We start from the raw sequence: 14,074 nt of genomic DNA, 5'->3' as shown, positions 1-14,074 counted from the left end.
TCCATTCGTGCCACCAAGTATTCTCACCCATCAAGCCATGTCTTGTACTTGAGGCAGACCCAGAACCCCAGTGCCAAATATTAGCACTGATTCATGGACCCTCCACTATGAGATCTGGGAAATCACATTTATGTTCAATATAGGGGTGAAGTTAAAACCTGGCCCGAGGGCCATGTGATTTCTTCAGAGTCAGTCTTTGAAATAATATAATAAATTCCCGCTTAAAAATTAACATTTTACTAAAATTTTATTACTTTTAAAAGTAATAGTCTTTAACATATCTATAAAGGAAGTTTGTTTTTTTTAATGATTACTTATTTTTTGAGAGAGAGAGAGAGAGAGAGATGGAGCACAAGCAGGGAGAAACAGAGAGAGAGGGACATGCAGAATCTGAAGCAGGCTCCAGGCTCTAAGCTGTCAGCACAGAGCCTGACGCAGGACTCAAACTCAAGGAATGGGAGATCATGCTCTGAGCCAAAGCCAGACACTTAACTGACTGAGCTACCCAGGCGCCCCTGTAAAGAAACTTTTTAACTAAATAATTATCCATTCAATTTCATTCTGGTGTGTAGGTGTAGGGGTTGGGTATTAACATGTAGTGTTATATTAACTTTCAAAAATGGGGTAGTTACTGGAGTAAACAGTATGTCTGAACTCTAATTTACAGCTTTCCCACCCAAAACCAATCAATAGCAAAGACTGAAAAGATAAAAGTACTTCATCTGGGCTGCTGTCATGAGAATGTGCATCTCTGTGGGACTTGGGGGATTCTGAGAAACTGCAAGTCTGGCAAGAAGCCCTTCAACTTCAACTCATGGCAAAATGAAAAAAAAAAAAAAAAAAACAATTGTATCTTAAAGACCAAGTAAGAATAGGTAGATATTTAACCAAATATTTATATTTCAGTGTTTATATCTCTTAAGTGTCCACTACAAGATAGAAAATGCTATTATCAGGAAACTCTAGCCACCTAGCATTACTGTCACCCTAACAACACTTGATTTTTTTTTTTTTTTTTTTTAATTTGGCAGAGGTTCCATAAATCTTAAATGTCAGATGTTTTCTTCCCCTGTACCTTCTAGCACAACAGCCTGGGCCCCCTGGCACCCCAGCCATTTTGTCACTTACCGCTGCTGTCGTGTAGTTGCCTGTAGCCAAGGAGCCAGCAGAGCTCATTTCTGCAATGAGCAGGCACCCCCGGTGCAAAGGCAGGCCTACTTCTCTCAGGCCTCTCACGACCCCCGAACCAGGCACCACGTGAGCATTGACCAGATCTGCCCAAGAAGCTATTTTAAAGATACCACCTAAGATGGTTAAAAAAAAAGAAAAAAAGTAAGTTTTCAAATAAAAACCACTAACTTTTTGCCCAACCAACTACAGTAAGAAATAATCTCAAAGTAACATGCTAATGTCATAGTGAAGCACTTCAAAAATTTTAGTGCTCATCAGTGGACCTATGGTTCCATCTATGAAAAACTATTCACCTGGTAGCTGGCTAAAAGATCATAATGAGAAAAATGTCTTACAATTTCTGCACTTAGTTTATCAATAACACTGATTAAGACTGGTTTTCCTTGCAGGCTGACTTCTGACCACCAATAAAACCTATGTAATTAGAAATGGGACTCCAGGGGCACCTGGGCAGCTCAGACAGTTAAGCGTACAATGCGTGATTTTGGCTCAGGTCATGATCTCATGGTTCGTGAGATAGACCCCTGCGTTGAGCTTAGTGCTGGCAGAGTAGACCTTGCCTAGGATTGTTTGCCCCTCCCCCACTCGCTCGCGTGCTCTCTCTCTCTCTCACTCACACACACACACACACTAAATAAACTTAAAAAGAAAAAAGAAATGGGACTCCAGTGAAGATGGGCATTTGAGGCCAAAGATACCAACATTCTGAAATTCCCCTGAAGATGACAAATTTTCATTCTGCAGGAATCTCTCAGCAACTTTACTATCTCTCAAAAGTTCTACTTGTTCCTTAGGTCTCTTAATTTCAGCAGGCAATTGTATTCATTTTAAAAACTGACAGGGCGCCTGGGTGGCGCAGTCGGTTAAGCGTCCGACTTCAGCCAGGTCACGATCTCGCGGTCCGTGAGTTCGAGCCCCGCGTCAGGCTCTGGGCTGATGGCTCGGAGCCTGGAGCCTGTTTCCGATTCTGTGTCTCCCTCTCTCTCTGCCCCTCCCCTGTTCATGCTCTGTCTCTCTCTGTCCCAAAAATAAAAACGTTGAAAAAAAAAAATTAAAAAAAAAACAAAAAAACTGACAGCAATACCCCTAATTGATTTCTGAAAAAACAGTATGTAAACATGTAGTTTGTATAACTCTTACATTAGTCAAAACTAAGCAATGTGATGATAGAACATCTTTTTTTTTTTTATCTATTTCACGTATGTACGAGAGAGAGAGCGCGCGCATGTGCACACAAGCGCACAGGTGGGGAGGGGTTAAGAGGGAGAGTAAGAATCCCAAGCAGGCTCCACATTGTCAGCAGAGCCCGATGTGTGGCTCAACCACAAATACTGAGCTCATGACCTGAGGTGAAATCAACAGTCAGTCACTTAACCCACTGAGCCACCCAGGCACCCTTTTAAATTTTTTCAATGTTTATTATTTTTGAGAGAGACACACTGAGTGTGAGTGGGGAAGGGGCAGAGAGAGAGGGAGACACAGAATCCAAAGCAGGCTCCAGGCTCTGAGCTGTAAGCACACAGCCCGATGCAGGGCTCAACCCCAGGAACTGGGAGATTATAACCTGAGCTGAGGTCGGACACTTGGACGCTAAACCGACTGGGCCACCCAGGCGCCCCAGTAGAACACCTTAAAGCACAGGAAGAAAGTCATACATAAATCTATCCTGAAGAAACAGCTTAAGCACATACATGTTATTACTTTAAGAAAAATTGTTATCTCTAAAGATGCTGATAAGCATTAACCTTTTAATAGACATTTTATCCTATTATTTAAACAAAAAAAGCTGTCATATACAATGACAGAAACTTGCATAAAATAATGGGTAGAAGTAGTTTTTCTTTCTCAACCAATATACCTGGCTTTGAGTTCCTATTTAACCAAAAAAGCACACCAACAGATCTTTTTTTGGCCAAAGGCAAATGTTAAAACTTTACACTTCTATTTGTTTCCTATACCTGCAATTTTCATTTTTCAAATATTTAGAACTAGGTGTGTTCTGCCAGGGCCAACATCTGTCATTTTTGTCTGCCTAGGACCTGCAGCCCCTTCTTCTGGCCTCAGCACACCCATCTTCTATGAGGAAACTACCTTTGACCACATTCTGGTTCAAAAAATCTATAGTTAACAACCTCACATCACCAGAAGTGGGGCATATATTACCAAGCTAATAAAGGTATTCTATAACCCAGGCCTGAGTGATTACTTTGGGGTAGGAATGAGGAGTGTTGTCTACCTGAGAAAGAAGTCAAGAGAAAAGAAAGCAGAGCTAAAAAATGGCAAGAAGGCAAGTCCAAAGACTTGCACTTGAGCTCCTAGATCTAACCACGCTTAACAGACCGTTCTATGGCCGGACTCTGTGATGTGAGCCAGTGCATTTCCTTTAGTTCTTCATGACAGTTGGAGCTAAATTTGTATTTTTGTAGATTCCTAAATAATACTTACCTTCATACTGTTTTTTTACTGTATTTCCTATATCTGCAAACTTCCGGTCTTCAAATATTAAGAACTCGTGGCGTTTTGCCAGAGTTGTTAACTCCTTCATCACATCCAGAGTAAAATCATTCAAAATATCTACATGAGTCTTGAGCATGCAGATGCTGGGTCCTAAAGCATCAGCTAGCTGCAACAGCTCTCTAGACTCTGAAATATCTGCAGACAGACACAGATTAGTCTCTTTCTTTTGCATAAGCTTGAGAAGCTTCGCTGCAACTGGGTGGACCCTGGGCAGCTCTGCACGTGCACCAAAGCTGAGTTCTCCGGGAGCGGGAGCTTTGTTTACACAACAGAGAGAACCATTATGACTAGCTGCTACAAAAACATTCTCCTGAATAAATCTCTTCACTCTCTCGACCATCTCAGCATCAATTTTTTTCTGTCGCTCGAGAATCTCCAGCATTTTAGACAATGTACACACTGAGTGAAGATGGATCCCATGTGCCTGCAACTTGTCTTTGCCTCCTTGCTCTCTGTCCAGCAGCACTATGGCATCGGTGACCTTCAAACCCTCCTTCTGAAGAACCTCAACAGTTTCCAGAACACTAGATCCACTGGTAACGACATCTTCAATGATCAAACAGGTTTCTCCTGGATTAACAGCCCCTTCTACAAGACGCTTAGTACCTAGGAAAAAAACCCAATTATTTCAATTTAAAATTATACATTTCAGCCAACTCAAGACGTATCTTACATTATAAATTTGGCGTGTATTTATGAAGAGGTAGATGATCTAAATCTTATTTTCTGATAATCTACTTCAGAGCTACTTTAACTTTATTCCTGACAAACCTTAAATGAGCCATGACACCATTTTGTTCAGTGTCCCTGTATCTGAAAATTGCCAAAGTTACACATATAGAATATTTTCAGTAAAACTAGCAAATTACTTTATAGTGTAAATAGAACACCACTTAACATGTTCATGATCAAAATTTCAAATATGGGGTTTCTTAATGCAAGATAACCTACCTAGATCAAGAAGTTATGAAACAATAACCCAGTACCATCAATGAAATCATTCCTTTTTCTTCCATCAAAAAACAAGTTCATTACTCAAGATCAACTAACTAGCCTTTGGAGAAATAAATTCAGGAAAAAAAATATTCAGCAACCATTTAGATCACTACAACTTTACGAATATACAATGCAATGTGAGTGAATGTACTTCCCCACTCCAACCCCTACTATAGACTACTTTCAGATAATCTACAAAATGTTAAGTATCTAAGGCTATAGACTTTACAGACTCATTTTATAGTTGCTACTACCAAATGTGTCTTACTTTGAAACCTAAGAATTGGTGAGCAATTTGCCCAATGTTTGAGCTTTATCACAGGTACCATCCTTGCCCTTCCCCATTCCTTTCCTCCCCTTGAAAGAGCAAGCTGAACTGAATCAGCTTAGACTAGTACATAAGCCTATGATACTTATATACATATTTAACAATTGCTGATCTTATTCTAAGAAATATTTTTAAAAACATAATAAAGACAAAAAACAGTTTCCTAATGGGCAGGACTCATACAGACAGGCTTTTTTAAATGGAGAATTTCAAACAATACTAGAAAAAAAGTATAACAAACACCCATAAATACTTCGCCACTTAACTCATGGTCAATCTTGTTTCAGCTACATCCCCACCCCCCTTCCCTCCCTCCACAATTTTTAGAAGCAAACTCCAGATATCATATGATTTTCATCATAAAAAATTTTTAAATGCAGCTTGTAAAAGGTAAGGACTCTATTAAAAATACTATCACACCAACATAAAAAGACCTATTAATTCCTTAATGTCATCAAATAAGAAAAAATATGAAGTCAGTTCCAATATTTTTAGATTGATTTATTTTCTTTAGTAATCTCTATACCCAACATGGGGCTCAAACTCAAGACCCCAAGATGAGGAGTCTCATGCTCTCCCAAATGAGCCAGCCAGGCATCCCTAGATTGTTTTGTCTTTGAAGCAAGCTCATATGTATAAAACACACACCTGATAACCTCCTGCCAAGGACTCATGAAAAAAATATCTTCATTTAGAGAATTTTATGTGGCATTTCTCTTTATGCAGTTTAAATTATAAACAAATATATTAGGAAAGTACAATCTCTTAGAACATTCTGCTGGTAAGGGAAGGACTGGTTAAAAATGTTGGGTTTCATACATGTGGGGCAAAACAAGCATTTTTTTTTAATTGTTAAGTCAATACAAAACATTTCACCCCTAGAATCTAAAGGAAAGGAAGGTGATTAACAGTAATAGTTAACCAATTCTAAAGGACCTTCATATGAAGAATATTCAAGGTGACTTTGGTAAAACATCAGTGCCCAGAAGATGAAAAAATTCTATTATCAGGTTACATATCAACTTAAAGTTTATACAACTTTTATTTTACCATAATCCTTTGATTCTTTCCTTCTAATAAGCATTGGAATTTGGTTGGTTGAACAGATAACTGTAGCCAATGGTAAAGCTGTATAAGGTACTCCACACACAGTGTCAAAATTGATTCCCGCATTTTGGGCAGTTTGGAATAAAATTTCTGCAACCTGTAAGAAAATGAACACGTAAACTATATATTATTGTTATCTTGAATGGTATATAAATCATGTTAACAGAACATTAAAGACAGTAATAACCCCATAGGGGATATCCTCAAACTTGATCAGAAAAATATGTATGCCTTTTTGTTAAATGGTACCCTCTCTATAAATCCCAGTTTACAAATATGAAAACACAAGAATGAACCCACTTGTCTAGACGACTCAGGGTCTACTCTGAGGGCAACATGGTATGTGTTAGGGAAGGCTATGATGTTGACCCCAAAGACCAAGAAGGGTTCCCAGTCCTCCCAGTTTCCCTTAGTAATCCATTATGAGTTGATTATCTAAACCTTTCCATAACCTGCTAGCTACATTTTCTGCCTGAAAGAAGTCTTCAGTGAAAAGTTTCATAGAAGAAATTAAGAGAACAATACTGTTTAATTTGCACCAAAAAGAATCAAATACCCAGGAATAAATTTAACCAAGATCAAAGACCTGTAAACTGAAAACTGTATGACAGTGGTGCAAGAAAGTGAAGACAGAAATAAATGCAATAGTATTCCTTACTTATGAATTGTCAATGTCCATACTACCCAAAGCAGATATAATGCAATCCCTATTAAAATTCCAATGGCATTTTTTATAGAAACAGAACAAACGATACTAAAATGTGTATGGAACCCCCAAAGCACCAAACAATCAAAGCAATCTTAAGAAAGATGAAGCTGAAAACATCATACTCCCTGACTTCAGACTATACTACAAAGCTGCTAGAGTAATGAAGAATGTGGTACTGGCATAAAAACAGACACATAGACCAATGGAACAGAACAGAGCCCAGAAATAAACCTATAGTTATGTGGTCAATTAATTTATGTCAAAGGAGCCAAGAATATACAATGGGAAAAGGACAATCTCTTCAAAAAATGGTGTCGGGAAAGCTGGACAGCCACATGCAAAAGAATGAAACTGGACCACTATCTTATACCATACACAAAAATAACACAAAATGGATTAGACTTGAATGTAAGACCTGAAACAATAAAAACTCCTAGAAAAAAGTGGGCAGTAAGTTCCCTGACATAGGTCTTGGCAATGATTTTTTGGATTTGACACCAAAAGCAAAGTCAACAAAAGCAAAAGTAAACAAGTGGGACTACATCTAACTAAAAAGCTTCTGCACAGCAAAGGAAACCACCAACAAAATGAAGAACCTACTAGATGGGAGAAAGTATTTGCAGATCATTTATCTGCTATAGGGCTAATATCCGAAATATATAAAGAACTCACATACCTCAGTAGCAAAAAACAATCTATCCAATTAAAACACGGGCAGAGGACTCAAACACACTTCTCTCTAGAGAACACAAATGGCCAACTCATACATGAAAAGATGCTGAACATTACTAAGCCACAAGGAAATGCAAATCCAAACCACAGTGAGGTACACTTCACACCTGTTAGAATGGCTTGTCACCAAAAGGACAAGAATAAAAAGTGTCAGCAAGGATGTGAAGAAAAGGGAACCCTTGTGTCCTGGTGGTGGGAATGTAAACTGGTACAAACACTACGGAAAACAGTATGGACATTGCTCAAAAAATTAAAAATAGAACTACCATATGATCTAGCAATTTCACTTTGGAGTATTTATTAAAAAAAAAAAAAAAACCAAAACGCTAATTTGAAAAGATATATGCACCCTTATATTTACAGCAGCATTATTTACAATAGCCAAGATATGGAAGCAGCCCAAGTGTCCATCAATAGATGAATGGATAAAGAAGATTTGGTATATATACATATGGAATATTACTCAGACATAAAAAAAGAATAAAATCTTGCCATTCATGATAATACAGATGGACCTAGAAGGTATGATGCTAAATGAAGTAAGTCAAAGACAAATACCATAGGATTTCACTTATATGTGGAATGTAAAAAATAAAAGAACAAACAAAAAAGCAGAAACAGACCCACAAAAACAGAGAAGGAACTGGTTGTTGCCAGAGGGGAGGAGGGCGGAGAGATGAGCAAAGTGGGTGAAGGGGGGGGGTGGGAAATACGGGTTTCCAGTTATGGAATGAATAAATTATGGGAATTAAAGGTACAGGTAGGGAACAGTGACAGATGGTAGCTACGCTTGTGGTGAGCACAGCAGAAAGTAGAGTTGTTCAATCACTGTGGTGTACACCTGAAACTACAGTTGTGTGACAACTATATTACAATTAAAAAAAAAAAAAAGACTCATAAATATAGATAACTGGTGGTTACCAGAGCAGAGGGGGGGGGGCGGGGGGTAGGAGAAATAGCTGAAGGGAATTGAGGGTTTAAAATAAATGTCACTGGGAAGAAAAGTACAGCACAGAGAATACAATGAATAATATCATAAGAACTTTGTGCAGTGACAGATGGTAACTACACTTACTGTGGTGTACATTTCACAATGCATATAACTGTCAAATCACTATGCTGTATACCCAAAACTAATATGTCAACCATACTTCAAGTAAAAATTTTTAAAAAAGGAAAAAAACCTAAGGACTCCACCAAAAAAACTATTAGAATAAGTGAATTCAGTAAAGTTGAAGGACACAAAAGCAATATATAGATAGCTGTGGTGTTTCTATACACAAGAGAAATCAAGAAAACAATCCCACTTACAATCGCATCAAAAAGAATTAAATACCTAGGAATAAATTTAACCAAGAAGGTGAAAGGTGTACACTGAAAACCGTAAGACTCTGATGAAAAGAAATTGAAGATGACACAAATAAATGAAAAGATATATTATGTTCATGGATTAGCAATATTAATTCTTGCTAAAAGGTCCATACTCCTCAAAGGGAACTGTAGATTCAGTGAAATCGCTACCAAAATCCCAACAGCATTTTTCACAGAACTAGAATAAATAATCCTAAAATATGTATGGAACCACAAAAGACTCCCGCATAGCCAGAGAAATCTTGAGAAAGGAGAACAAAGCTAGAGACATCACAACCCCAGACTTCAAACTATCGTACAAAGCTAAAGTAACCAAAACAGTAAGGTACTGGCACAAAAGTGGATACACAGATCAGTGGAACTGAGGGCCTGGAAATAAACCCACTCATATATGATCAATTAATCTACAACAAAGGAGGAATGAATATACAGTGGAGGACAGACAGTCTCTTCAATATATGCTGTTGGGAAAACTGGACAGCTACAGGCAAAAGAACTAAACTGGACTGCTTTCTCACACCATACATAAACTCAAAATGAATTAAAGACCTAAATGTAAGACCTGAAACCATAAAGCTCCTAAAACAAAACAGTGGCAATAAGCTCTTGGACAAGAGTTTTAGCAATGTCTTTTTTTTTTTTTTTTTTTTAAGATTTTAAGCAATTTGTACACCCAACATGGGGCTCAAACTCAAGATCAAGAGTCACATGCTCTATGGAATGAGCAAGCCAGGACCCCCCTCCTTTTATTCTTTTTAAAGATTTAATTTTTATGCAATATTTTTTTGATCTGTCTCTTCAGGCAAAGGCAACAAAAACAAAAATAAACAATTGGGAATACATCAAAATAAAAAGCTTTTTGCACAGCAAATAAAACCATCAACAAAGCAAAAAGGAAACCTACTGATCAGAGAGGATAACTGCAAATGATATATCCAATAAAGGGTTAATATCCAAACTGTATAAAGAACTCCTATAACACAACACCAACAAAACAAACAATCCAATTAGAAAATGGGCAGGGGACCCAAATACACATTTCTTCAAGGAAGACATACAGATGGCTGATAGGCAAGTGAAAAGATCCTCAACATCATTAGTCAAGGAAATACAAATCAAAACCACAATGAGAAGATCACCTCACACCTGTCAGAATGCCTCTATCAAAGGGACAAAAAACAGCAGCTGGAGACAATGGGGAGAAAAAGGGAACCCTCGTGCAATGCCGTGCAATGCAATGTTGGTAGGAATGTAAACTGCGGCAACCACTCGGAAAACAGTATGGAAGTTCATCAAAAAATTATAAACAGAAATGCTATACAATCCAGTAATTCCACTTCTGGGTATTTACCTGAAGAAAATGAAAACACTAATTTGAAAAGAAAATGCACCCCAACATTATTTACAATAGATAAGATATAGAAGCAACCTAAGTGTCCACTGATAGATGGATAAAGATGTTGTATATATGCACAACAGAATATTACTCAGCCCTAAAAAAAAGAATGAAATCTTGCCATCTGTGATAACATGGATGGACCTAGAGCGTGTTATGCAAAGTGAAGCTAGACAGAGAAAGACAAAACCCATATGATTTCACTTATATATGGAATCTAAAAAGCAAAACAAAACAGACTCATTAAAATATAGAATGTGAACTGTTGGTTGCAGAGAAGGGGATAGGGCTATGGGAAAAACAGGTGAAGGGAATTAAGTGATACAAACTTCCAGTTAGAACATAAATAAGTCATGGGGGTGTAAAGTGCAGCATAGAGAATATAATAAATGATATTTCATTAATTTTGTAAGGCAACAGTTGGTAACTACACTTACCATGGTAAGCTATTCATAATGTATTTAAATGTGGAATCAGTATGTTGTTTACCTGATACTAATCTAATATTTCAACTTCAATTAGGAAGAAAATTATGTGTGGTGAAAGACACTAATTAGGCTTGCTGTGATCATTTAACAATACATGTAAATATCCACCTGAAACTAATATACTGAACTAATATAACACCTGAACTGTAACACCTGAAACTAATATAATGTATGTCAATTACACTTCAAAATCAATTAAGCTCTTTAACACTGGCCTTACTAATGTATTTTAATGTTTGTTTATTTTGGGAGAGAGTGAGCAGGAAAGGGGCAGACACAGGAAGGCAGAGGGAGATGGAGGGAGAGGGAGAGGCAGAGGGAAAAGCAGGGAGGGAGAGGGAGAGGCAGGGAGAGGGAGGGAGAGGGGGGGGAGAGAGGGAGAGAGGGAGAGGGAGGGAGAGAGGGAGAAGGAGAGAGAGACAGAGAGACAGAGAGACAGAGAGACAGAGAGACAGAGAGAGAGAGAGAGAGAGAGAGAGAGAGAGAGAGAGAGAGAGAGGGAATCCCAAGCAGGCTCCGCACTGTTAAGCGCAGAGCCCGAGATAATGACCTGAGCAGATATCAAGAATCAGATACTTAACCAACGGAGCCACCCAGGTGCCCCTAGTAATCGGACCAGTCTCCTCAGGCCAAGGCCAAGAAAAGCTAAAATAAGCAAATGGGACTACATCAAGCTAAAAAGCTTTTGTGCAGTGAAGGAAATTATCAACAAAATGAAAAGGCAATCTACTTAGTGTGAGAAGATATTTGCAAATCATATATCCAATATGGGGTTAATGTCCAAAATATATAAAGAACTTACACAATATAAAAACATTTTTTAAACAGGCACAAACTTGAAAAGACATTTTTCCAAAAACATACAGATGGCCAACAGGAACATGAAAAGAGGGAAAGGCAAATGAAAACTACAATGAAGTATCACCTCATACATGTCAGGTTGGCTGTTACCAAAAACACAAGAAATAACAAGTGTCCTTAAGGATATGGAGAAAAGGGAACCCTCATACACTGTTGGTGGGAATGCAAAATGGTACAGGCAGTATGGAAAACTGTATGGGGATTCTTAAAAAATTAAAAATAGAAGTATGATATGATCCAGCAATTCCGCTTTTAGGTAATTATGTGAAGAAAACAAAAACTTCAATTCGAAGAGATACATGCACCCCTATGTTCACCGCAGCATTACTTACAATAGCCAAGATGTGGAAGCAGCCTTCGTGTCCATCAGTAGATAAATGGATAAAGATGTGGTGTATGTGTATACACACACATATATATACAATACACACATATACACAATGGAATATCATTCAGCCATTAAAAAAGAATGAAATCTTGCCATTTACAACAACATGGATGGACCTAGAGGGTATTTACTATGCTAAGTTAAACAAGACAAAGAGCAATACCATATGATTTCATCTACATGTGGAATCTAAGAAACAAAATGAATACACAAAACAAACAGAATCACTGACACAGATAACAAACTAAGTAACTATCAGTTATTAGTTGTGAGGGTTTGGGGGGAGCAGGTGAAATACATGAAGGGGATTAAATGATAAAAACTTCCAGTTATAAATAAGTCATGGAGATGTAATGAACAGCATAGAGTTTATAGTCAATAATACTGAAAAAAAAAAAAACAAACAAACAGGAAGCTTACATACGAAAATGTTAAAAAAAGAAAAAGTTTCATAAGTACAGTGCCTACTGTGTGAAGTCCTATAATATCCTTTGCCACATAAATCATCACATTTTAATGCTAGAATGCACACTCTCATCCACCTTTTTTTAAAAAAAGGAAAGCAATCACTCACGAATTGCTTAGTGAACTAGATAAGGTCTTCGAAATTTTTTGCACCTGTACTTCTAAAGATTTGAAAATTCCGTGAATATTTTTAAGTTGCAAAAGATATAATTTCTAGAGTACTAAAAAATTATATTTTCCTAGAAAGGTTATGTCACTCTTTTAAAAGTGAACACAATAGGATGCAAGTGCTGTAGTGATTTGATACTGAACATCTCCTTTTTAAAAAATATGAAAATGCTGCAGTAAGAAAGGTGGAAAATTTTACATTTTTGGAACTCCTTTTCATTCCACTGTGCACAGAATTTTATTCTAATGTAATTAAGTTTATACTTGGAAAACTTTTAGTGATCACTCTATCATATTTCTCCACGACAAAAATGTATAGAAATTCAAATTTAAAACTGTAAATTAAAACAATTCCTATGGCCATAAATCTCTTAAGTGTTGAAAACTGTTATGTATTATTACAATTACTACAAACATGAAATTAATTAAAACATAAAAATTTGCAAATTTTGATAGAAGCAGAAGAATAGATTATTTTGTAAATACTTCTCTTAGTGAGAGGAATGGTACCCCCTCATCTGTTTATGTATTTACTTACGCTAAGTATTACAACCAGGAAGTCAGAGTTCAGTGTAAATTCAATCGGGTTTTTGGGGGGTATAAATATTGAGACATACTGTTCGCATAAATAAGTAGATACGAAAGGAGTTCCATTACAGCCAGGTTTCTCAACGTTTTCAATTCCTGAGTTAACTACCAAAAATCACACACGCACACTAAGATCTAGTATCTAAAAGCAATTTTTAGTCATCAACTAATTGACTTGATAAAACCTAAGCCAAATTTTCATTAGAAGATTCCCTAGTCATTTACCTTCTCAGGACTGAGACAGATGTACCATAGTATGATTCTGGATGGTGAGAACAGACCAACCCACTTCAACTAGTGCTTCAATCCTTTGTATAATAAATAACCTCACAAAATAGGGTTCCCAAAGGATGAGAATAAACCCTTAGGCGGTGGAGGAAATATATGTGTCTTCTTGACTGAACTGCCGTGAGGACGGAAATGTTCTACATCTGCACTGTCCAATGGGACACTAGCCACATGTGACTATTTCAACTTTAAAATTCGTGATGTTCAGTATTCAGATGAGGCTAGTAGCAACTCTAACGGACAGGACATTCAAACCCTTCTACTCAGTGTGGTCAGCAGCTTTGGCCGACAGCTTGTTAGAAAGACATAACCTCAGGCCCTGCCTTAGATCTACTGAATCAGATTACACAGTTTAACAAAATTCCCAGGTGATTCAAATATACTCAGAGATTGAGAAGCACTGTGCTAGAAACCTCTAATTTGTACAGTTTTTCCTTATACTGACCAAAAAAGTGCTTCCACGAAACGCCATCCTTTGGCC

General features: G+C 37.4%; 1 protein-coding gene across 2 annotated transcripts in view; it reads right to left on the bottom strand.

Annotated features, from left to right (window-relative positions):
* UMPS (uridine monophosphate synthetase) overlaps positions 1 to 14,074 on the bottom strand; it is a 31,932-nt gene that overhangs the window by 16,751 nt on the left and 1,107 nt on the right. For both annotated transcript variants that reach the window (XM_040484770.1, XM_040484769.1), the window contains exons 2-4: positions 6,083 to 6,236; positions 3,637 to 4,314; positions 1,129 to 1,304 (exon numbers count right to left, since the gene is read on the bottom strand). In XM_040484770.1, coding sequence (XP_040340704.1) covers positions 1,129 to 1,304; positions 3,637 to 4,314; positions 6,083 to 6,236 — 1,008 coding nt within the window. The remainder of the gene's footprint in view (positions 1 to 1,128; positions 1,305 to 3,636; positions 4,315 to 6,082; positions 6,237 to 14,074) is intronic.

This window comes from Herpailurus yagouaroundi, unplaced genomic scaffold (genome assembly GCF_014898765.1).
Source record: "Herpailurus yagouaroundi ecotype Mexico unplaced genomic scaffold, PumYag 162, whole genome shotgun sequence".
NCBI classification, from domain to species: Eukaryota; Metazoa; Chordata; class Mammalia; order Carnivora; family Felidae; genus Herpailurus; species Herpailurus yagouaroundi.
Note: the sequence above shows the minus strand (reverse complement) of the source record. Positions and strands in the feature narration are given on the sequence as shown.